Raw genomic sequence first — 25,412 nt, 5'->3', positions numbered from 1 at the left:
AAAGACAAAAGGAAAGGACAAAAGCAGTCCTGTCAGTTACTAGCTAAAGCCCCTCTGTACATGCAGCCTGTACTCTCTTGTCACGGCACAAAGGATTCCTGGGGCATGCATTTGCTTTGATCAGTAGCAGACCAATTTTCTCTGTTAAATTATTTCTTTTCCGGTGGACCAAAATCAAATGAATCTATTTAATTTTTGTAAAAGTGTTCTCTCAGGGTCACTTCTTTGTATGAAATAAAGTGAAGGAAATGCAAACACGTTCCATTTCTCTCGAGTCCCCCGGATTATGAAACAACATTTAGCTTGGTTAAGGTACCAGTAGCTCTGTGACATAGATGATGGGAAATCTGAAAAAGGAATCCTTAAGGACTCAAGTCCTTAGGGGAGAGTGGCAGGGGCTGCCCGCTGTCCCTCCATCTCTCTTTTCTCCGTCTTCCAAAGTAAGAAAATTTTTATGAGCTCACTAAGCCACACACACGAAAAAAGGTTTCCCTTTTTTGAAACTTATCTTAACCATGGAATTACATACTAGCCTATGAGATGTAAGCAGAAATGTTCTTTCTATTATTTTTTCTTCCAGCTTTTTGGAATATGGATGTGAGGGTTAAAGATATAGAAGCCAACTCAGTCTATGAGGCAACTTTGGGAATGGAGACTATGCAAGGTGGAGCAAAAAGTACAAGGAGTTAGGATACGTGGCAATGAAGACTACCACACCAACTCCAAATGACCTCTTCCAACTTTTCATGAGAGAGAAATATTCTATATATATAAAAGCCTAATATGCAAAGTGTCCCCTTGGGAGTTCAACCGGGAGACCAGGAGTTTGATCGCTCGCTATGACATTCTCTGACCACCAGGGGGAGGCACAGAATGAAGGAAGGCCCCGGTCGGCAGCCAGAAGGCCTGATCAGCCCTGATTGCCAGCCAGGCCTAGGGACGCTACCTATGCATGAATTTCATGCCCCGGGCCTCTAGTTTTACATAAGCTATTTGGGGCTTTCTGTCCTTTGTAGCATGTGCACACACACACACATACATGTACACATTAATGCAGAGAAAAATCTAAAATTTATCGTCTTGGAATACAGTAAACAAATATTTACTCAAGGATTGTCATTCAGCATAATGTTGTACACAGTCTTTTTTGGAGACTAAATTCTTTCTATTTTTGATTGTATGTCTTTTCATATACACATTTCTACTTTAACCCAGCACTGCATATTCATATAGAAGTTGTTTAGGTATTGCAGGTACTCAAATTCTAAGAACTACATGTTCACAGAACTACAAAGGAAGAAGAACTCCTAAATGTCCTTTGATCCTGCATCAACTCTATCCTTAGCAGTCTTATGTCTTAATTAGGGAATATAATTCAGTAAACATGGACCAGCAAGCGTGCTGAACCAGAGATCATGACAGACCCAGAAATTATGACTCTCTTTAGACAATCAGAATATTTACTTACCAATCCCATAATATGACTCTATTGGACCATGACTCACATATAAAAGTTAGGTATGAATTGATTGCCAGAGCAATCAATATTGTGTCTCTTATCACTGTACAATGAAACGTAGCCTTGTGTGGCCCTAAGTCTTAGCAGTTCTTTTCGTTCTACTCCAGGCAAAGTAAGATAATCTCATCTTTACCATGAATCAGTCTCCATCAGAAGACCACATGGCTGCAGCAGCAGATAGCTGAGGAATGAGAGTAAAGGACTGGAATAGAAGGACACTACTATGTCCAGAATAATTTTTTCCTTTTTTTAAATCCTCATCTGAGGACATTTTCATTGATTTTTAAAAAAATATTTATTGTTGAAAGTATTACATATGTCCCCATTTACCCCCCATTGACCCCTTCTCCTGTCCCCACCTCTATCCCTGGCCTTCACCACTCTATTGTCTGTGTCCATGGACTATGCATATATGCATACAAGTTCTTTGGACATTTTCATTGACTTTTAGAGAGAGGAGAAGAGAGAGAGAGAGAGAGAGAGAGAGAGAGAGAGAGATCCTTAGAAACTGTGGCATGGATAGTAGTCTTGTTGTTGAGGGACCAGGGGTTATTACATCATGGCTGTATGATTCTCTTGCACTTTAACCCAAGATACAACTGAACATGTGGCCACAGTGACCCATGTCTGATAATTATGCAGGTATAAAATGTCACCATCCCCATGAGAGTCCAGGCAAATTAATGATTAACAATCTGAAAATGTCCACATCATTTCCCTTTTGTTTTCCTGTTACATTTTGTATTGTGGCCTCCTAAGACCTCTAGCATTAATTTTTCTGTAATTTGTTCCTATGCTGTGACTCTGAGGCAGGTTGCCTTTTCCTACTTAAAAACAACACAGTTCTCACCAGGGATTCTCTTTTGCCTCAGAACAGTCCACATCAGAGCAAATTCCTATTGAACCACCTAAGATGTCAGAAAGACCCTTCCTTATCCTGTTGATGTGTATAATTTTCTTTCTACACACAAAGCCCCCTGGGAAAATCTGTAGACTTAAATATCATAGGTGCATCAAGCCCGGGATCCTATTAGCCCTTCTATGAGAATAATATATAGAAAAGCAGCAAGTGTTCCAAATACCACAAAAAGGCAAGAAGTGCCTTCATTTCTGAACAGCTGTGTGCTTTACAATACAACTGTCTTTATTTTATTTTCTTAAACTCTATCTGTTTTATTAGAATTAGAAACTTGTGATTTATTGTTTTAAACCATTGAATGAGAGCTTCTTGTGCACAGAGTTCTGTCAGATTTTACAAGTGTGACAGAATCATGGCAAATGATGTCTCTCTCCTTCCTCACACACACAAAGCCTCGGGGCCACTTGCAGACTGGCTGGGCGGGGCGGGGCGGGGCGGGGCTGGGCCTGTTTCCAGGCAGCCCAAGTGGTATTGCACCAAGGGCTGCTGCAGGAGCTTCATCAGTTGCTTAGCAACCGGGTCCTCAGCCACAGCATTTTTCTTAATGAAGGTTTTTCACAATTTTCTGTGTGATTACCTTAACTGAATACCAAGATGCATATCTGACAGAACTCTGAATTACCAGCTTCTTCCTCCAGATTATGTACAATTTTGCATCAAAACAACGTTGGACAACTCTGCTGGCAGTCTCTTCACATTTCACTTTCTATGATAACTGCTGGCTAATTTGGTGGCACTTCCAAACACTACTCTTCCAGCTGTGGTTTTATAAATAAGATTCACTTAATAAGCATAATATGGTTTTAAAGACATCTTAGGTCATCTCTCAGGAACACTGATGTAAGTTCTGTGCTGAGCTCATAGTTCTATGATCCATTAAGTTCTCTCTCTCTCTCTCTCTCTTTGTCTCTCTTCATATATATATATATATATATATATATATATATATATATATATATATATCAGAAAACACCTTTGAGAGGTTGTCACCTTACTTAAAAGACATGTCAGAATGAACTTGGAACTTTATTATTTCTCATAGCTTACTAAAAGAGATGAGAGAAGAAACAGAAACTAGATGTGGTTGACTCTTTGGAGGGTCTCCTACATGCCACCTGTGAACTAGCCCAGATAGTGTTTTAAAAATCTTTCATGGAAATCTGAATAGTTGTTTGTCAAAACTGAATAATATTACTACTATTTCATTTATAATGAATTGGCTAGACAATTCAAACTTTCACAGCATCATAAAGATGCTGCACAAAGGCTTTTCCAAATAGTAGCATGTTTAATAGCATTAGCATATAATTATTAGAAGAATAATTTGAAGCTTTTCAAAATAAAATGTGTACCTTGGATCTTTCACAAATACCTTTGTATCAATAGACCTGTAAAAGTATTTACAAACTTATAAAAAATAGTTATAAGGCATTAAAATAATTTCATTCTCAATTCATAAATTTTTATTTTCTTTTTTATAAAGATTCATACTAGAAGAAGATCGTATATAAATTTGTCCTTTCTCTTTCTAAACACACACACATACAACATAACACAAATACACAAAACAAAACCAAAAACTAAGACATTGAATCTGAATTGCCCTCTCACGTAACAACTGCTCTGCTACTTTTTGTCAAATTCTAGGGCACTTCCAACTTCCTGGGAGCATAGGGAGAAGCCTTCCAAATATGTAGTGATTTCTCAAAAATCATAGGCATGCATTTGGGGTTGAGTGGCCTTCATAATTTGCTATTCTGTTATTGGTTCATTCTGAATGAAATATATTTTCCAAAAATTCTAATTCTATACATAAGTGCCATTGTATTGGTTTTCAATTATATGAATAAATATTTATAAAAATGGGAACTTACACAGTTTCCATGTTTTATCTGCAAGCTCTTTAAGGACTTGTGATGGCAGAATCAAATCAAACTGTACATAGAAAGTGTGGTGGCCATCTAGTTTTGTATCAAAACCACTCAGGGAGCTGATAAAAGTATAGGTGCTATTGCCCAAATCACTCAGAAGGCCTGCTTGGTTGTTCAGGGTTTGGGTCCTTGCACTTCTATTTTTTAATAAGTCCCTCAGTGAGTCTGATTGCAGAAGGCCATTGTAACAGGGCTCCCTCAAGTTCCAACAAGTCCCATTGATGGTGAAGATAGAAATGTCTGTGTTTAAATGGGTTGTGACATCATCTCCTGATACTGTACCTGGGTGGTGGCTGTGGAAGTAGTACTGCTTCTCGATCCCCACATTTGCTGAAACTGTACCCTGATTTCTGCAAATGTTTCAATGATGACAGCGATAAACACATTCTGAAAGAAAATTACAAACCACATTTACCAAAGACTGGGAAGGAGAGAGGGCAATCCCAATCTAAAACAAAAGATCGGCAGAAGCTGCCAGAAAACACAGGTTTTATTGTTAGGAAACACAGACGAATTTTGACAGTACCTTCACAAGCCACGCAAGGAAGAATATGAGAGTAATGAAATAGAAGTAGGAACGCCAGCGGGGAAAGCTGTCAATGGCTCTGTACATGAGGAACACCCAGCCCTCCTGGGAGGCGGCCTCGTAGACGGTGAAGATACTGGTGCCTGGCAAGAGAGAGGAGAGCAGGCTGAATTATGGTGGACTTTTGATATAAAAACTCATTTTCCAGAAGCACAATCAATATTGATCCATTATCATTTTCTCAATGACCTTCTAAAAGGCTAAAATAACATGCAACATTTTATTGTTCTTATTCTTAGGATTTTAATAAAGTTGTTCCAGACTTCAAGCTAAGACAATTTAATAGCTCTAGCAATAAAATAACTTTATGTTATATCTTTAGCTGGTAAGTGCATTTAATAATGGGGGAAAGAAGTTAACATTTAAGCCAAGTAGCGATACAATAAAAAGGAATGTGTATCATGTAAGTATGCCACTTGGGGCTTAATACCTGTAGAGTGCTAACGGGTACTTGCTATAGTTTTAACCAAAATGAAATAAATCTGGGAACTGGGTTTCACTTGAAATTACTTTCTCATTGAGAGACTAAAGTATCATAGGCTCCAAAAATTAAAATGTTGGAGCCTGTCTTTGGATTCCATGTTTACTAAATACCAAAATGTAAGGTATTAAATCATCAAATAGTACTTTGTATTTTCTGAGAGGATTGTCTCATTAAAATACCACTGATAATGGAAAGAAAGAAAATGAACACTAAATATGTGGGCAGATTTTTGAACATATGGTTAAGAGAACCTAAAATGCCATTCTAAGGAAAGACAGTGTTTAATTTTCACATTAGGAAGTTTGTGTTATCATTTCACCATTTTACAGATGGGAAAACTACAGCACAAAAAGGGTAAGCAATTTGTCTAAAGATGTACAGATAATAATAGGTGAATGAGAATTAACCCAGTCTTTCTGAAAAAGGGGTGTGCATGTTTAACTGCGATGATATCCTGCCTCCTGACATCTTTTCTATAGCTTAATTTTCCCATCTGTAAAATGGGGCAAACTAACACATACCTCAAGTGTTGTGAAGATTAAATGATTTCATTTCTTTAAAGGGTTGGCATATGGTGAATACTTAATACATTTTAGTACTATCTATATATATAATAAGCCAGAGACTGTAATGCCATCATGACCATAATGACCTAAAGACTGGTCGCTATGACACCCACTGCGACCAGCAAACTGGCATAATCCAGGCTGGATTGCCTCCAACACCCTGATCAGGGTAGCCAGACTCTGATCAATCAGTGGCAGCGGCAACTGGCTAGTGGGCGGAAGGCAGACCTCTTGGTCCTTCCCTCCGGCCCTGAGGCTCCAATCAATCCATGGCAGCAGCGGGGCAGAACTAGGGACAGGTGAACGGGCAGAACAGGGCCCTGATCGCAGGCTAGGCCTAGGGGCCCTATAACTGCACACGATTTCATGCACTGGGCCTCTAGTTATTATTATAAAAATTGAAGGTAATTGCTAAATATTATTTTGTGAGAAAACAGAAATAATATACTGATTAAAGTATTATAAGACAAATATGATACATGTTGTCATTCATAAAACTGAAAAAATTGGCACCACAATAAATTCTACTTTATAAATTTATCAGTTATTATAGTATATAAAACTAATATCCACCTATGTGTGCTCTAACCACACAGAAATTTAAAATCAAAATATGCATCTGATTAAATGTTCAAAGTAAGATGTTGGTTACTGAAGTTGGCTGAGAACTGACTGTCCCTTTGGGCCTGTGCATGCAGGAAGAATAATCAGACATCAGTGAATACCAACACATGCAGAATAGCAGAAAAGTCTAGCAGTAAATGGGAACAAATGGGAAATAAACAAACTTGAAAGAAAAGCTGAGAGAGAGAATGAAAGCATAACCTATTTAGTAAATGCCTGTTATGCATTGATCTGTACTAAGTAACTTTGTACTAAGTAACTTTGTATAAAATATAGTTTCATATATGCAGTGCCTCTCACTTTAAGAATATTTTGTTCATTGATCATCTTTGCCATAACAACTAGAATTTGTAAAACACGTTTAGCTTCAAGACTCTTTTACATACTTAAATGCTAATCTTTAATTAGTCAGGTAGGTAAGTAGGTGGGTAAAAGGGCAGATACTATCAAACACTTTTTATAGAAAAGGAAAGTGAAGGTCACTAGAGTTAATTAATTTGTCTGAGGTAAAAAGTGATAGAACCAGATATTGAACCCATGTCAACAAGTCCAGGTCTGAAACTATTTTTCTTTATAATGTTACCTAAATTTTCTCCTGCTTGAGACTGAGACTTCAAAAATTGCATGTTTATTTTATTAGCTTTAATTTGAATAAAGTTCATTTTTTTCTGAGGGTCTATGGTGACTAAGTTTATAGTATATTGAGGAACTCATGCAAGAAGATGACTTTTAAGAGAAAGATTTAGAGAAGAACAACATGTACAAAAAATAAATGTCAACAGGAAAGAGAAGTGACTGTTTCCATTAATAATTCAGATATACTAAATACGTACAACATTTTTGCTCTTATGGATTGAATATGAAGGGCAATTTAAACCTAAAACAAGAAATTTATATCCCTTATTTTCTTGTAGTTATTTAAACTAAAATAGGAATATGGCAACAGAAATTCATTATGAATTATTACCATTAAAGGTTTTTTAAAAATATATATTTTTATTGATTTATGAGAGGGAGGGAGGGAGGTAGAGAGAGAGAGAGAGAGAGAGAGAGAGAGAGAGAGAGAGAGAGAGAAACATCAATAATGAGAGAGAATCATTGATCAGCTGCCTCCTGCACTGGGGATGGAGCCCACAGTCCAGACATGTTCCCTGACCAGGAATTAAAATATGGACTCCTGGTTCATAGGTCGATGCTCAATCACAGAGCCACGCTGGCAGGGCACCATTAAAGTTTAATAGCTTTACAAATTGAGCATTTACAGATAAAATAAGTGGCTTGTCAATACAAGATTAAATTTGAGAGGAACACTGAAATTATTCTTCCTCTACTTGCCCAGATCCTTCTTTACTACATCTACAAGGAAGATGCTACTTGTAAATAAGTAAAAAATAATATTTCTATTATTGAAGCTTTTATTTCATTTTCCTAATTTGACACAGAAAAAGTGGAAGAAGTAGGAATGCATAGTGAGGCTCAAAGAATAGGATTTGTTGATACAAAGAGATGAGATTTTATAAAAATGTAACCAAAAATCTCCTGTTGAAGAAAATGCTGACTGTTGAAGAAAATGCTGACTGTTGAAGTAAGTGTTTCTCATATATATGAACCATACTGGGTCAAAGGCTTTGAAGATTTTACTGAGTTGCAGCAAAGGCAATTGAGTAAGGCAGTCTTTCTTCATCATTTTTCTACTCCTGACTTTGCAAAGTGTATGAAAAGGAAATCAATTTTGAAAAGACTTTCCAATTGTTGAGCAATATTTAAACTGACAAAACTCAAATTTATGATAGTCCTATTTTCTTTGAGAGTAGACAACTGAGGAAGAAACTAGCTGCTCAAACTTATTTTGCACATCCTGTTATCTCTGTCTGTCCTCCCAACCCCCACTCCCGACCCTGTCCTCCTAGTTGACTACTCTGTGGCTATCCAGCCCAGCTCAGCCCAACTCATCTCATCTGCTCACAATCTATAGTAGGTGCCTGTTCTCAGACCTTGTGGAGACCCCTAAGGTCACCTGTATCATGTCACTTATCACACTGACTTGTTAATATGTCTTCCTTCCTCACTAGGTATGAGCACTATAAGTTAAAACTGTATCTTTCACTTCTAGATTGGTGTTGAGAAGCACTGAGTTGACAAATGAAATAATTATCATACAATTAAGACAAATATTTCTCAATATTTGCTTTTTTAATAAATTCTTTCTCACCATGAATATTGCTCAAATATGTATTAGGGGGAAAAGAATGTTATTTTATAACTACTATGTTTTGCTGATTTCCAAATTTACTTAAAACACATACACATATATAAATTTAAAAGTCTATGCTACATATAAACAGCAAAGTCTTCCTCTATTGTTTGATCTATCATGGGAAATTTCTAGAAAAGATTACATTAATACATACAAAATATTTTTCTAGATACAATACAGAACACTTTTAGTTCATCTTAATTATGGTATGAGTTGAAAAGAACACTTTTTTTGTTGTTAAATGAATCATTCTACAATAGTGCCTAAAAGTCTAGCAGTAAATGGGAACACCTGGGAAATAAATAGGAATAGGAATGCATTCTCTCACTGGAGAACAATGAAGCCTGCTCCAAAAATATATTTAGGAAGCTCCTATAGCAGCATAATTTTCTTAGACCTCCCCCAAACTCTCAAAGCACAAATTCAAGTTGTATAAGAAGCAACATCACAACATTGATATTTAGCTCATTAATTCCCCTAATTTCATTTGTTCTTCCTTTGATGGTCTGAATTATTTGGATAAGAAGACCCACAAGCCTACATTTAAAAAATAAACATTCACCTTGGAACTTTCTACAGACTGCATGGATTGTGACATAGTAGAGGACTTTTTTTATAGTTCTGAACAAAACTGTAATCCCATATACTTTTGTCTAGGATTATATTTACTGGTTCACTGTCTTCTGATTCTTCCTTCCATGAAAAAACTGAAAAATTATCTGTGTCCTGGGAATATTCCCTATTATTTCTCCTAGTCATGGGTTACATAATATCACTGAGCCATTCAAATTTCAAATGACAGGGCCACAAAAATGGTGGTGATAACTAATAAGCTATTAACCTGAGGTTCCACCATTAAACTCCTCTCCAAACACAAAATATCTGCAGTGTTATTCTAATGATGGCAATGTCTGATCTGCTGTGGAAGAACCTGAGAAGTTAGAGTTAGTGATGAAACCTTGATTAAGTGGAATAAGAATGAGTAAGTATACCAGGCCCTCATCTGAACACTAAGATTAACCCCACACTAAGAATTCCCAATAGAACCAAGAGGGTTTCTTTTAAGGCCATCCATTTTTTCCTCTCTCTCAATTTCTGGATCCTCAGGGCAATGTTCCTGAATTTTAATGGCTCATGATATAGAACACACCCCCTTCCAAGGCAGCCCAATCCCAGGTCAGGCAAGAGTCCATCCCATTGGATGCCAGATATCACTCAGTCCCTTTGGAATCTACCATTGGTTTTGCAAAGCACATCAAGCTGCAGGGGTATGGAAGAAGTCCCTACAGCACCTCTGAGGGAGTCACCTTTCATTCTACCTGGGTCATCCTGCTACAGATACTTGTCTTCTTATCTGGTCTCTTAACCTTTCCAACCTGGTGTGTGTGTGTGTGTGTGTGTGTGTGTGTGTTATGAAATTGAATTGATTGCCTGGTGTGTGTGTGTGTGTGTGTGTGTGTGTGTGTTATGAAACTGAATTGATTGCCTGGCTTCATTTCCTACTTGTGAATAGAATCACATTTGTGTAGTGTATAATGATAACATTCTTGTCTCTCAAGAACATCAGTTTCTCTCCTATAATAGCAGGATGATTTTCTTTCTGCTCCTCCTGCTGACTCTGATTCGACCTCACCCTTTGGAGAATCAGCTGATTGTTTTTACCATTGATGCATTCCAGTTTGAGTATTCCCTTTAGTTGGAAAGAAAATAAACTTACATATTCCTCCTCCACTACACATGAATATCTGTGATCTACTGCTACCTCACTAACCAGTAGATTTAACCATGGAAAGATGTCATCCCCATCCTAAACACCAAACAGATGGTTATTTTCTCAGAAACAGTTACAATGACTAAACAGTCAATCCTGAAAGGTGGCCAATGAAGAGGACCCATAAAGAGCTTGATCTTTGCACATTCTCATTATTAGAAATACAACTTGTTCAAGATGGGATGGGTGTGCTTTATTGTTTTTCATTTTTTTATGCTATATTTGCATACATATAACTTGTTCCCCACTTAAATTTTATTTTTAAAATCTAGAACTGCTCCATAGAGCAATATTATTATTAAACCACAAAAAGAATAGGAAAAAATAAAAGAACTTGGCATAGTTTAAAGGGAAATTTGTTGAAACCATTCAAAGGTAGGTTGTACTGTCAGTCTGAATTTAGATAGAATTCACTTTATTTAGGTCCCGAAGTATCAATGGAAATAAGTTTACCCATCAAAGAGGCACCATTGACTTAGTTGACACTCTAACCAAGAGTTCCTTAAGTTTGACACTAATGGCATCTGGGGCTAAATAATACCTTGTTGTACGGATGTATCCTGTGCATTGCAGCAGTATTAAGTATTTTAAACTGAACTGTATTTCCTCACTTAACACAGGAAAAAATGAAAGAGTTGTGTGATTTATCAAAATTTCTCCTTTAGCTTATTATAAATTGTTCGGAGGTTAAACAATTTTGGGCCAAATGAGAGACCTAAAAATGCTTTTTCTTTTTACTATATTTACAATAGTTTGCATTTGAATTTGATGTTTTATTCATCTTTCAAGATTTTTTTGAAGGCTTTTAGATCCTAAGACACATCATTTGTTAACATATTTGCTACATACCGGTAGCTCAATGGTACCATTACATTAATATCTATTGGTTTTTTTGTTTCAACCACTACACATGGGAAGAAAAACCTTAGTTCTTTTTCACTTCCTGCAATTGTATAAGATGACTGTTCAGACAGACATGTATCCTGGGGGGGAATGAGTTATTACAAGTATAGTAACTAAGTTTAAAAAAAATTACATATTTTGAATGAAATAAGTAGCACCAAATTTTCCTTACCAAAAATTATAGTGGCACTTTCTGAATTATTCCAAGACAAACCACAAATGCACATGTTTTGCAAGTTTTCCCGATTTTCTGTCTGTATCAAGATGAGGCCACTGATGTACTATTCATGGACAAACACAGACAAAAATGGACTCATCTGTAGTCCATGTTCATGATGCTGGTTCTGTCAGGACCATGAAGCAGGGTGTTGAATAGAAATCTGTTAAATTACTCATGACACAGGTAGGTGTAGTCTCAACAATGGAAACTAAACAGCAACAACCACATTTCAAACAGCATGGTGGCTTCTCAAATTCAACTCTAACTTTTAGCTTGAGGTCACCTTTGGAAGACAAAATCTATATTGAAATCTTTTCTTTTTGTTTTGGTGAATTCTCAGTTTCCTTCTCCGTCTGGTATTTCCCCCATTCTCTGGTATAAAATCTCTATAAAGATGTTAACCACATATTTAAAATATTTGATCCAATGGTCAGTTATGAGATTCACTGCAACTTTCTATAATGTTTTTCTTCCACCAAATTTCCCCACACCACCTCACCATGAACTCTTCAGGTGAACTGTACTTTCAGATTCTGATAGTTAGATCCGTGGCTGTAAATTTTACCCAACAATGGTTTTAAAAGTACAGCTGTTTGTCATGAGACAATAAAAACAAACAACAGCGAGAGACCTGTATTCTTAAGGTGGACATCTGGATTCAACATAATAAATCTTTGCCACTAAGGATGAATGTATCCACATACATGAAATGTGGATAAGGTCAGTAGACCAGAATTAGAATAAAAGGCCTATCCTGAATTATAGAGGTTTATTGAATAAGAAACCAGCTAGATTGAAATTACATGGGATGTTTCTAAGGAATAAAGACTTTATGAACAATGTTTTCTATGCCTTGAAATGATGTTTAATTTTACTAAACTATATTTCCAAGATAATTAGCTCAATTATTTCCCCTAATAGGCTGTGACGTTAATCTAATGATTATAATAATCTTCACACAATCCATTCACATGCTCAACTAATGACCCATATACACTCAGCCTGAAGATTGACATGTGGCCTTTGAAATAACAAAGCAACATTTTTTTATTTGCTGAATCTTAGCTTAAATTTTCTTCTATCCTCTTCCTTCCTTCCTTCCTTCCTTCCTTCCTTCCTTCCTTCCTTCCTTCCTTCCTTCCTTCCTTCCCTCCCTCCCTCCCTCCCTCCCTCCCTCCCTCCCTCCCTTCCTTCCTTCCTTCCTTCCTTCCTTCTTTCTTTCTTTCTTTCTTTCTTTCTTCCTTTCTTTCTTTCTTTCTTTCTTCTTTACAGTTAAGCACTCTTTTGGCACAACCTTGCCTCACTGGTGAAATCACTTTATCTGTTACCTTAAATCTCACTGTTCATACCACTAAAGTTTTGCTGTAAAATCAAAGGCCATATATAAAAAGATATATGTATATATATGTTTATATTTCTGTTAAACTTTTAAAATAAGTAATAAGGATTCTTAGTTGAAATATATTTATTCAGATGCAGAAAATTTCTAAACTTCTAAGTTCCAAATATAAAATACTTCTAAAAAAAGAGAGGTGAAAGATTTAACTATAGTGTTCACAAATGGAAAAAAGTGTTGACAAGGCCGGATGCTGACATTGGCAGGGAAGTTTAGCTATTAAAGTAGAACAGCTCCAAGGATGCTGAGCCCACATGCCAATTAAAACACCCCCTGCCCCTGGCTGGCAATTTCCATGTAGGCTGGGACTAAGAGAAGCAAAGGAGAGGTCATGACAGATACCCCCCTGCCTCTGAGAAACCAGAATTTTTAGATCAAAAAGTTTCCTGAAAATTTATTTTCTATTAGTTAACTTTAAAAAATAATACAAACTACATTTAGCCATAATTAGCTTTCAGTTACCTTCCCTAATAATCTATCCAATACCTCTTAGCTATATGACATTGGGTCAGCCAATTAACCACCCTGGGAATGATACTTGATGGTAAAAATTAAAGCACTAAATAAGTGTTATTTTCTCAAAAATCAAGCAAAATATATCATACTAGAGGCCCGGTGCATGAATTCATGCATGGGTGCCATATGGCCAGCCCGCTCATGACTGGCCCAATTGGGGTTGGGGCTGGCCAGGGGGAGGGACTGCTGGCAGTTGGTGGGCCGGCCCCAACTCCTATTAGGGTGGGTAGGCCGATTGGGGGCAGGGCCTGCCAGGGGGAGGGGCCTTGGGCGGTTGGCCAGCCCACCCGCCCCTGGTCGAACTCCTGGTCGAGAGGACAATTTGCATATTAGCCTTTTATTACATAGGATAGTAAGACTTAGCTTTGTAAAAATACTTTAAAAAATGTCTCCTATGTGTCTGTACCATTTTTGTAATCCCATTAGCAGTGAATGAAAGTCCCTGTTGCTTCACATTCTTTCCAGCATTTGGTGTTCCTGTTTTGGATTTTGGCCATTCTGCTAGGTATGTAGTGGTATCTTTTTGTTTTACTGTGCAATTCTCTAATTGCAGATGATGTTGATTATATTTTCATATGCTTATTTGCCATCAGTGTATTTTATTTGGTGAGATGTCTATTCAGATATTTTTCTCATGTTTTAATTGGATTGTGTATTTCCTTATTGAGTTTTAAGAGTTCTTTATATATTTTGAATACAAGTCCTTTATCAGGTTTGTGTTATTCCAATATTTTCTTCAGTCTGTGTCTTGTCTTTGTATCCTCTTAAGAATGTCTTTGTGCAACAAAAGTTATTAATTTTAAGGAAGTCCAACTTATCAATGTTCTTTTTCATGTATCATGGTTTTGGTGTTGCCAAAACCAAAACCATTGCCAAATCCCTGGTCACCTAGATTTTTCTCCTATGCTATATTCTAGAGTTTTATAGTTTTGCATTTTACATTTAGGTTTATAATCCACTTTGAGTTGATTTTTGCGAAAGGTATATCAGGTGTGTCTAGATTCACATTTTTGACGTGGATGCTCAGTACTTCAGCATCATTTTTTGAAAAACCATCCTTTCTCCATTGAATTGCCTCTGCTCCTTGTTCAAAGACCAGTTCACTACTTGTGGGACCATATTTGTTGTTCATTCTGTTCTATTGATCTATTTTCTGTTTTACACAAATGCCACTCTGTCTTGATACTGTAGCTTTCTATCTTGAATTTGAGTAGTGTCAGTCCTCCGTGTTCTTTATCAATGCAATGTTGGCTATTCTAGGACTTCTGCATTGCCATATAAATTTCAAATTCAGTTTGTTTATATCCACACAAAAACTTGCTGGGATTTTGAATGGGATTGTGTTGAATCTATACCTCAAGTGGGCAAGAACTAAGATCTTTGATCCTCTGTTTCTACGTGCACACATGTTAAGATTTGTTATGATTTCTTGGAGAATTATCCCCTACATAATTATGTAATGTTCCTCTTTCTCCATGATACTATTTCTTGTTCTGAAGTCAACTTTGTATAAAATTACTATAGTTACTGCAGTTTTCTTTTCATTGGTGTTATCATGAAGTGTTATTTTTACTTTTAACCATCCTGTCTTTTTATAGTTAAAGTGGATTCTTGTAGACAACATATTTGGCTGGGTATTATTTATTTATTTATTGGGGTGACATTGGTTAATAAAATTATATAGGTTTCAAATGTACAATTCTATGATATAATATCTGTATATTGCACTGTTTGTTTACCACCCAAAGTTAAATCTTCTTCCATCACCATATATTGGATCTCCTTTACTCTTTACTTACTTGCATCCCCTTTTTCTGTTTTATCCACTCTCTTAGTCTCTGTCATTTAATTGTTATATTTATATCATTCACACTTAACATGATTATTGATATATATGGTTAATATTTGGTATATTTGTAACTGTTTTATTTATTATTAAATCTTCCCCACCCTTTTTTTTTTCAGTCAGCTTGAGTCCTAGGCTGTAACCTTCAGTAGTTACTTAGCCCTTTTTTCTCAGCTTTTGTAATAGAGGAAGGACAGTCACCTAACTGCCCTTCCCTAGATCAGATAAGGCTCTGAGAAGAGAGATTTCCTTCAGCACACTACTTTTTACCGGTACTGTGCCATGTGCCAATTCCACCCACTAATAACTTTTTCTCCTTACACCTTAATATCTGCCTTTTTACTGTTTGATTTTTTCACAATAAACCCTTAGGCAGCATTATACACACACAATATATTGATAATAAAACAGTGGAGAGGGAAACAGAAAAAACTAGTCATTCACAGGCTATGGTTCCAGTATTTTTTCTTTTTAATATAATAGAACAACAAATTTAACCAAAGCCAGAGAGCTTTGGGCAGCTGTGATCTGGCCTGCTTATGCTTGGAATGAAGTGTCCTCTCCACACTCCCATTAGGCACATTGGCAAGACTGCTGCACCAGACCAGAGCTCATTTGGTCAGAAATCAACCCTTTCTAGCAAGGATCTGGCTCATGACATGAAGAGAGTAATCAGACATTTTCACTGTGCCTGATGGGGTGATATTAACATTTTATCCCTGGTCAGGAGAACTACAGAAAAATCATCCCAGGAAACACTACCTAACACTACCCAACACAGAGAGAAATATTTCTGAAATATGGACTAATTATTTAAAGCTTTAATAATCTTGTATTTGAATCATTATTCAGTGGGTATATAATCACACTCATTGTTCTCCATCAATCAATGTAAGGTATTCATATCTGATGTAAAAGGTGGGCTTTTGAAGAGATATCCCCAGTTGCTGAAAGAGCCAAGTATGGGGCAGTCTTGGAGCCCATTCTGTTCCAACAATATTAGTGGCAAGCAGCAGGCACAAACGTTTGCTCTGGGCCATCACTGCCATGAACTTAGCCAGAGCAGAGTCTCAGCTTCATATTCTTGCCACCATTACAAAAATCTTTGGATGTTTCTTTCCCCTAGTCTCATGGGGAAAAACCCATGCCTCAGAATGGCGAGGTTCTGGACAGAGGGATGATAGCCTGAGAAACCATGGACTACTCCTGGGGACAAAGCCAAAAAAAAAAAAACCACCAATAACTTTGAGCTCCCTGGGACTTTCTAAGATTACATGGATGGGGTGAACCATCTTATTAATGGTAGGTCCTTTATATAGTTTTATTTTATATCAACAAACCGGCAAGTTCATTCTTATTGCTCCCATTTTATAAATGAGGAGACTCTGGCTCAACGAGTCTAAGAAACTTGCCCAAGGTCACTCAGAATGGAGTGTCTGGAGTAGGATCACCCTGCATCTATGCTTGCCTCCAAAAACTATGTTCTTTCCACTTTGCCACACATGTCTGAACTTTCTAAAACTTTTCTTGGCTTGGTTTTGAGGTATTTGAACAAATTCCTGTCTGGTATATTTTGTAAAAGCAAGATTCTGCTTTTAAAATTAAACAGACTAGCCTGAGGAAAGGGAGGGGAGGTGAAAATTCCTGTATTTTTGGATTATCAATGGTTCTTTTGTATTTCTGTGTGTGCTAGGAAAAGACATTTATCTGCCTTCTCTTCATGTCCTTTATGTTTCTCTAATTATTGTCTAACAAGAGTAGATGGAAATCATTTTAACTCCAGGTCAAAATTTTTAAAAACAGCAAAATTTTAATGACTTTCACTCATGGGGAGAATCTATTAGGTAAATCAGAACAACACAAGGTTCAAAAGTAACTCTTGTTTAGTTCTGGGGTGCCTTCTGCTCATTCAGTAGTACTAACTGAAATGCTAAGACTATCCTATGATACAAGTATATCATTTGATAAGTAGATCATAGAATAGAAAAAATATTTATGGAAAATAGATTTGTTTTTTACTTCAACAAAATGACTGTTTTTTAGAAGATATTTATAATTGATTGTTTGCTTGTTTGAGCCCATGGAGGATCCTGCTAGTTGTCCCTCCAGACTCATTCCCAGTTCTTCCTGGGCACTGGGCTGCTCAGCTGGAGAATCTATTTCCTGGAATTCCCTGTAAGTGGGTGTGGCCCTGTGACAAAGTTCTCCCTGATGTGGGCAACTTCCGAGCCATCTACAAAATCCCTTTCCCTGGCCTCATTTTTCCTTTGCCTTTCACCTAGAAATAGACAAGCTAGGGCCAAGCTTGGAAACTGTGTGTTGGGGATGGCAGAGCTGTCATGCATGTCTGGGTGACTTCATGGGGCAGAGCTCACCCACTCACCCACTGGAGACTGTAACTCAGGAAAATATCAATTTGTAAGCTCGCTTATTTTTTTTTTTTGTAATGTTCTCTCTTATAAGCTTAATTTATTCCCACTATCGCATAGACTAATATTCAAAGTAGCTTATGTTCCATAGACACTTTTCCCAGGAATGGTTGCTGTCCAGGGGAATGTCAGTCTGGAAAAATATGCTAAAAATTAACATATAGACATTTTAGGGTCTCCTACAAATATCTGAAACATATTTGATAGTTCAGGGAAATAAAACAAGGCAAAGTTTTAAAAGGCTTTCCATAATAGAGCGTTATTTGTTTTCCCCTCACACAAACCACTCTATTAACCTTGCCCTACATTACTGGCATGCTGAACCATAGGAATTCATACTCTACACATACTCTTAGCCCAAAGAATGAATTTCAACCATAGATCTGAAGTAACAAGGTAAAATTAACAAGTTAATGTTACATAAAGACTTGCTTAAGATTCTTTGAAATGATCAAAGAATATACTTTAAACATAAGATTGTTACTTTTCAAATATAGGGTCTGGGTTTCATGACTAATAGTATGATTCAGCAATATAAAGCGATAAATTATTTCTCAAGAATAAGAATTACACTTTAATTTATGTCATTTTAGTGCTCTAAAAAACTTGCCAAAAGAGTGTTTTTTCTTACTGAAAAATGTTAAGATATAGCAAAGTCCTAAGAATAATATACACACACACCACACAAACCAACATTTCTAGTCAGACACACCCACAGGAATTCACATACTGGAAAGAACTACCAGTCTGAACTGTGTTATTTAGGCAAAGAAATATGAAAAATTTTAGTACTGGAACAGGAAGTTATTTTGGAAAACCAATGCATGTATTTTGAACTCACAAATGATCATGATAATGGCCATCTCAGTAAGACAGAAATCTGACACTACATAGTTTGATAAAATGTAGGGCTACATTCCCTTAACTGTCAATCAAAACATACTCATTGGCTACTGCAACATGTTGAGCAACCTATATTCATTTTATCTGTTAGCATAGAATTCCAAAAGCAGTATGATTTGTTATTTTTAGCAAAACTCTAGAATAATGTCATGTGGTTTAAATAAAATTCACATCACCCAACTTTTGCATATCTGACCATTTTATTTTATAGGAAATAGTCTCTTCTCAGCCATTGTTGACTTTGTATTTTTGACCAAAATTAAACAGGTTTCATTGACCCATTTTTGTCAAAGAATATGTTTTTCTAAATTTAATCATGTGTACTTTTTATTACTCAATCATCTTTTCTGTTTTAAAACAAAAAGGTGAGTGAAGAAATGTCACCAGCTATAGCATTTTCAGTCCAATTACATTCCTTAAACTTAACATGTGACGAAGCTGAGGTCCTCATAGTTCCCCCGAACGTGCTTTGCTGGAAGTTAATAGCAACTCTATATAAAAGCTCAGGCCAAAAACTTGGAGTGACCTTTCCCTTTTGACACTTAGACAATCTATCAGTAAATCCCATTAACTCAACATTCACAATATATCTAGAATGTTCCTTCCATTGCCACTGTGTCAGAGCCAGCAAGAGCACTGCTCAGCACTGTGCTCTGAATTGTTTTGAGTCCATATATTCTTCTAAATCCTTCCCGACTACGCCGGGGCAGGTTCCTTCTCGAACCCTCTCTACTGTACTAACTGTTGGGAACTTAGTCCAAGCTCCTCCTTTATCTTCTGCTCACTAGTTACAGGTGTGGGGTCCAAGCCTCTCTGCCTAAGGACTGGATCTCCTAGGACGCCAGGTCTTACACGCAGAAGCGATGAGAAGTTGGGGATGTATAAGAATGAGTCTTTATTGCAGAAGCCAGTGGCCACATAGCCATGAGACAAGATAGTCCTTCACAACAGTCGATAAAACAGGCAGCCGAACACCGGCTGTTAACTACGTATCTTTTCTCACGAAGTAGTAGCAGTCTCTGTACCCACAATTATTACCTGAGCAGCAGCAAGCTGCCTCTAAACTCACCGCCTTACATCGTAGCAATACCTGAGCTCTCTGACTCAGCCGCTTGTCCTGTCTCCCCTGCCCAGCACACTGGCTGGTTAACATGGTAGCTATACCTGAGCTCTCTAGGAGCTCTTAGACTTACATCATGGCAGTACCAGCTCTCAGCTCCGTCTGAGCTCTCCAGCAGTTTCCCTTCCTAGCTGTTCTCTCTAGCATACTAGCTGGTCAGTAACCTGTATATTACTCCTTACGAGTGGTTCTCAACATTTCTAATGCCGCGACCCTTTAATACAGTTCCTCAAGTTGTGGTGATCCCCAACCATAAAATTATTTTTGTTGCTACTTCATAACTGTAATTTTGCTACTGTTAATGAATTGTAATGTAAATATCTGTGTTGCTGATGGTCCTAGACCCACAGGTTGAGAACTGCTGCTATAGAGCCTAGGACCATCAGAAAACACAGATATTTACATTACGATTCAAAACAGTAGCAAGATTACAGTTATGAAGTAGCAACGAAAATAATTTTATGGTTGGGGGTCACCACAACACAAGGAACTGTATTAAAGGGTCGCGGCATTAGAAAGGTTGAGAACCACTGCCTTAGACAAAGAAGGCTTAGTGTCAATAGTTACTTCAATCATTTGGGTTACAGAAGGGCACAGAGTACCATCAGATCCTTGTGGCCTTGCTGCTGTTTATGGTATCTCAGCCTAGGTGCAGAGTGGCCTTGGACATTCCAGCATAGTAACAAGAAACCCTTTCACACTCTGAGTGGCCGTGGCTATCTGGGGACTCTGGCGTGGTTCCCACACACTGCTACCACCTCAGTCCAAGCCACCGCCATCGCTGATGCAGATTATTAGATCAGGCTCCTAATTGGTCCCCCTTCTTCGATGTTGGTTCCCTTCAGTCTGTTCTCAGCAGAGCAAGCGGGTTTTTCTGATCAGTCTTGCTGCTCCTCTGTTCAAAAGGCCCCTAGGACTTCAATTCTTCACTTAAGAGTAAAGCCAAGGTCATTGCATTGACTTGTAATGCTTTACAATGATCTGCCCCTGGTTACCTTACAGACCACATTACCTTTCATTTCCCAAACATGCACCTCCTCATTTCAGGGGAGAGCATCCAGGACACTCCCCTTTCCAGGGCCTTTGCACTGGATGTTCCCCCAGTTTTGCACATTCTTCCTGCAGGGAGTCACATGGCTTGTTCTAGCACATCTATCACATTTTTTTTAATTTAAAGGAAACCTGCATGGCCACCCTATCTGCAATCACAAGTACCTGCTCCCAGCATCCCCTCCCCCACTGCCTACTTTCCTTAAAGCTTTTCAGCACATAACAAAATGTTTATGTCACCTATCTTGATGATGTCTTAATTTCTCTTTTGGAATTTGTAAGCTCCACCAGGGCAAATATTGTTTTCTGTTCTGTTCACTATATTGTTGCAGGTCCTTAATAAATAACCTGTTGAATGTTGAATGAATAAAAATATTTTCTCAAGTAATTGATTGGCCAGGAAGGGAAGTCATAGAAAAACAGTAAAGAAATACATACACATATACTGGAAAGAAATTAAAATAAAAACTGAATCAGATGATAGGATATTCATTGAGGGAATGTATAAAAAATCTCATTGTCATCAGCTTGCTGCATGAATCAGAAATAGCCCCAAATCAAAACAAACCAGGAGTAGGTGTGAAATTTTGAGGCAAGGGCCAGACTAATGTAGGTGCAGGTGGCACCTTGCTAATGTGTTCTTTCTATGGCAGATGGTATCTGTACTTTGCAGCCTACACCATTTCATTACTGCGAGCCCTCTAGCCTCTAGTAAAATACAACCACCACATCCAGAGGGTAGCTACCTAGAGCATATCCTATTCCTCCATCACCCACATATGCCCAGGCATCACGCAGCTCTCTATTCTCTCTATTTCAACAAATGCACAAAAGAAATTTTCAACTGAGTACAAATTAGAAATTATACAGATCAAAGTGAATGTTATAAGTCGCTGATCCACTAATACGGTTTGCACCCACTGTTTATGTTCCATTAAAACCCAGAGCAGTAGGATCCCGTTCAAAGGCAGGCGAACAGAGCTTTGCATTTAATATGTCATCTCTTGGAGTGTCTATACTTGTGTACTTATCCAAGGGTACACCTATTAATTACACTTCCCACTGAAGGGTGGAGGACAGTGATGGGCAGATGCGAAAGTAATGTGTCCTAGAAACTGTCTCCAATAAAACCCTAAAAGCTTTTGAAGAGGAAAGAAAAGCTTTTTAAGTGAAAAGGGCACAGGATGAAAGATAGAGAGGAGCTTTACACAGAGTCAATATAAAAACAAATTATTCCAATGCAGAAGATGAAAAAATTCCTAAAGAAACTGAGGCAGCTAATAAGAGATTCTCTGAAAAGCTCTTATTTTAAAAAATGTGCAAAAGACTAAAGGCGAGGTGTATAACCAAAACCAAATAACATTTGGTTGACAGTCCTTTGTATGTAACGTGCCAGGGCTAAGGTAAGGATGAAATTCACAAAATTTCTAACAAATAATGATTTTTGGCATTTGATTTAATGATTTGTGGAGCCTAAGGATAAACAGGGAGTGACTGATCTAATATGTTGAGGAAGATCATCCTTAAACTGGATCGGACACCCTCATGAGGGCTGGTCAGGAATGATGAAATAAAGGGCATAACAGAAAGAAAAGGCAGGTAAGGTATCCTAATCACAGAAGTTCAAGAACACTACACAATAAGCATCAAGTAAATTACTAGCAAATATGTTATAAGCCTTGAGAAAAAATGGTAAACATGAGAACTATTATTAAACCAGCAAAAACTCAATGCAGCTAGGACTCTGAGAAAGAAAAGTGGTCAATATTATAAAATAACCATTAATTCTAGAATATCTAGATACTCCGCAAACCTTTAGAAAATGAAGTGGAAACTGACAAGAGCCATGAACGCTCACTTGGAAGGCATCCATACCAATCTAGTTTCCTTTCCTTTTTAAAATTTCTTATTTATGTATTGATTGATCAATTGCTGATAGAGTTACTAGAAGAGTAGACCTGGTAGCACTTAATTTCAATAAGATATTACATATTTTATCCTTCATAAAAGATTTAAAAATCATCCTAAATGATAATAAGGCTAAATGAATACACAGATAACAGAACAATCTTATCTATACTAAGTTTCTATATAGATGTTAAAGCAGAAATTCTATATTAATTTAAAATATAACAGAGGAAAATTGTCCTAATAAGAATTTGCCTATACCCTGTAAACATGTAATCTCTCAAAAGAGCCACTAAGAAAATTAATTTATTATTTTAAATTGATTTCTAGTGATGAATAATCAATTGTAATGATTAAAGTAATCACTAATATAAATTAATTTAATGATAAGAGTTAATAGTAATTGCTAATATAAATTAATATACTGATAATGTTCCTTAAATATAAAGACACAGACTAAAAAGCATATACTTAGAAATTTCACACACAGACTTTCTAAGAGGGGAAAAATTAACAATCACTGCAGAGTGAGTACTCAGAGTTGGCAAGAGTTGACTCCTCCTTTTAAAGCTGCCCATACTGTTTTTCCTTCTTATCTAATATCCACTTATCTATCCTAAGTCCCACATCTATCCTGAAATAACTGATGGATGGAACAGGGTTTCTTACCTTCTTCCTTGCCTTCTTTCCATGTCATGCATGTGTTCGAATTGAAAGATAGCTCAAGCCACCCAATACTCAAGTGACATGAATTACTGAATTGAATTTAGACTCATTTTTTTCTCATTGGAACTTATATGTCCCATCCTTTTCCTCTCCTACACAGCAATAGATGACAATGGTATAATTCATCATACTAATTAGCAAATAGATCACATTATATATTATCCCTCTAAGTTCAAATGACCCTTAGTCTAACTGAACTGCATAGATTGCCTAGTGAGCTCTTAAGGAAACACCCGGGAATTTCACATGAACCAGTGAGAGAGACACTTTGATTAGAGCAACTTCCAAGGATTCCAGGTTTATTCTTCACCTACACAGAATTCTGGCACTGCCTACCATGACTAATTGGGCAGATACATCTTGGTGATTTCTCAAAGTCACCTATTTATGCCATGTTTTCAATAACATCTTATTTCCACATTCATCTTTCCTGACTTTCAATAAGCATTGAAAATATTATGTGAGGTCCAGCAAAGAAAGTTTCCGTTTTCTTAAGTTCAAACACTAAATTTTCCTTGGAAAGCAATTTTAGCCATCTGTCAGCACTATGCTTTCTTGTAAAGAATATGCCCTTTTATACCTGTACCCTGGAAAATTCTTGTTTTAATTTTTTGCATATATTGCAAGAGAAAAAAAGCAACATTCCGTTTATGTGTTCCCTTTCTAAAGATTTCAGAGGTTGGGACTAGGTGACCACTGTAGTTTTACTAATTTTAAAATTATGTCATTCTGTAGATTACCACAGAATTGATAAAATAGAATAAATGAAAAGATTATATAAATTAGTAGGTTGATAAAATAGATAAAAATTGTTTTAATGACAGATGCAGATAATTTATTTTATAAGGCTAAATATAAAAATTTTGATATAATTTTAGGTTATTTAATGCCCTTCCATTTTTTAAATAAACTGTTATAGCTACCTAGTATAATTAACCTAAATGTTTCAGTTATTCTTAAACATTTAATCGAAATGCATAGTATTCAATGTATTTCCTCTTTTTAGCATCACTTTAGGGCTTTCTATAAATTAACCAAAGTGAAATGTAGTTGGGGGAACTTCAGGGACTTCCCATTACCTCCTGAAATTGTTTATTCAAATATTTTAAAAGATTGTTCTAGTCTTTTAAATTTGTTTTTACTTATTTGAGTAAAAGTCTTTTTTTTTTTTAATTTTCACCTTAGAGTATGTTTATTGATTTTAGAAAGAGAGGCAGGGAGAGAGTGAGAGAAAGAAACATTAATGTGAGAGGGAAATATTGATTGGTTGCCTCCTGTATGTGCCCCGACTGGGGATTGAACCCGAAACCTAGGTATATGCCCTGACCGAGAATTGAACCTGCAACCTTTCACTGTACAGGATGATGCTCCAATCAACTAAGCCACCCAGCTAGGGCTAAAAAGGTATTTTTAAGAAAAGGTAATTATTAATATAAATAATAATGTTAAATATGAAAATTTTTATAAGATGTACTAAGGATACTTTTATGAGATGATGATGGCAAGAAATTTTAATCAGGAAATAGATGCCATCTGGAGATGTTATAGAATGAGTGAAGTTAAGAGTTTTGATCTGCTTCACCCTTGTTAGGCACTGGCTCACCAATTTACATGTGACAAATGAGCACCAGGACCACAGTCCAGAAAACCTGACTTCTCCCGTGTGAGCACCATTGATTAAAACCCATGAGTAAAACCCAGCTGTGACATGGTCTGGTTAGCTCTGATAGCCGGGGAC

The 25,412-nt window shown here is 36.9% G+C and overlaps 1 protein-coding gene across 3 annotated transcripts in view; it reads right to left on the bottom strand.

Moving 5' to 3' along the window:
- Positions 1–25,412, bottom strand: part of NALCN (sodium leak channel, non-selective) — a gene marked incomplete at both ends in the record, with an annotated part of 271,462 nt that overhangs the window by 184,962 nt on the left and 61,088 nt on the right. For all 3 annotated transcript variants that reach the window (XM_079779627.1, XM_079779625.1, XM_079779626.1), the window contains 2 exons: positions 4,652–4,756; positions 4,896–5,038. In XM_079779627.1, coding sequence (XP_079635753.1) covers positions 4,652–4,756; positions 4,896–5,038 — 248 coding nt within the window. The remainder of the gene's footprint in view (positions 1–4,651; positions 4,757–4,895; positions 5,039–25,412) is intronic.

This window comes from Cnephaeus nilssonii (genome assembly GCF_951640355.1).
Source record: "Cnephaeus nilssonii genome assembly, chromosome: 8".
NCBI lineage: Eukaryota > Metazoa > Chordata > Mammalia > Chiroptera > Vespertilionidae > Cnephaeus > Cnephaeus nilssonii.
The sequence above is the reverse complement of the archived record's forward strand: the minus strand, read 5'-3'. Positions and strand labels throughout refer to the sequence as shown.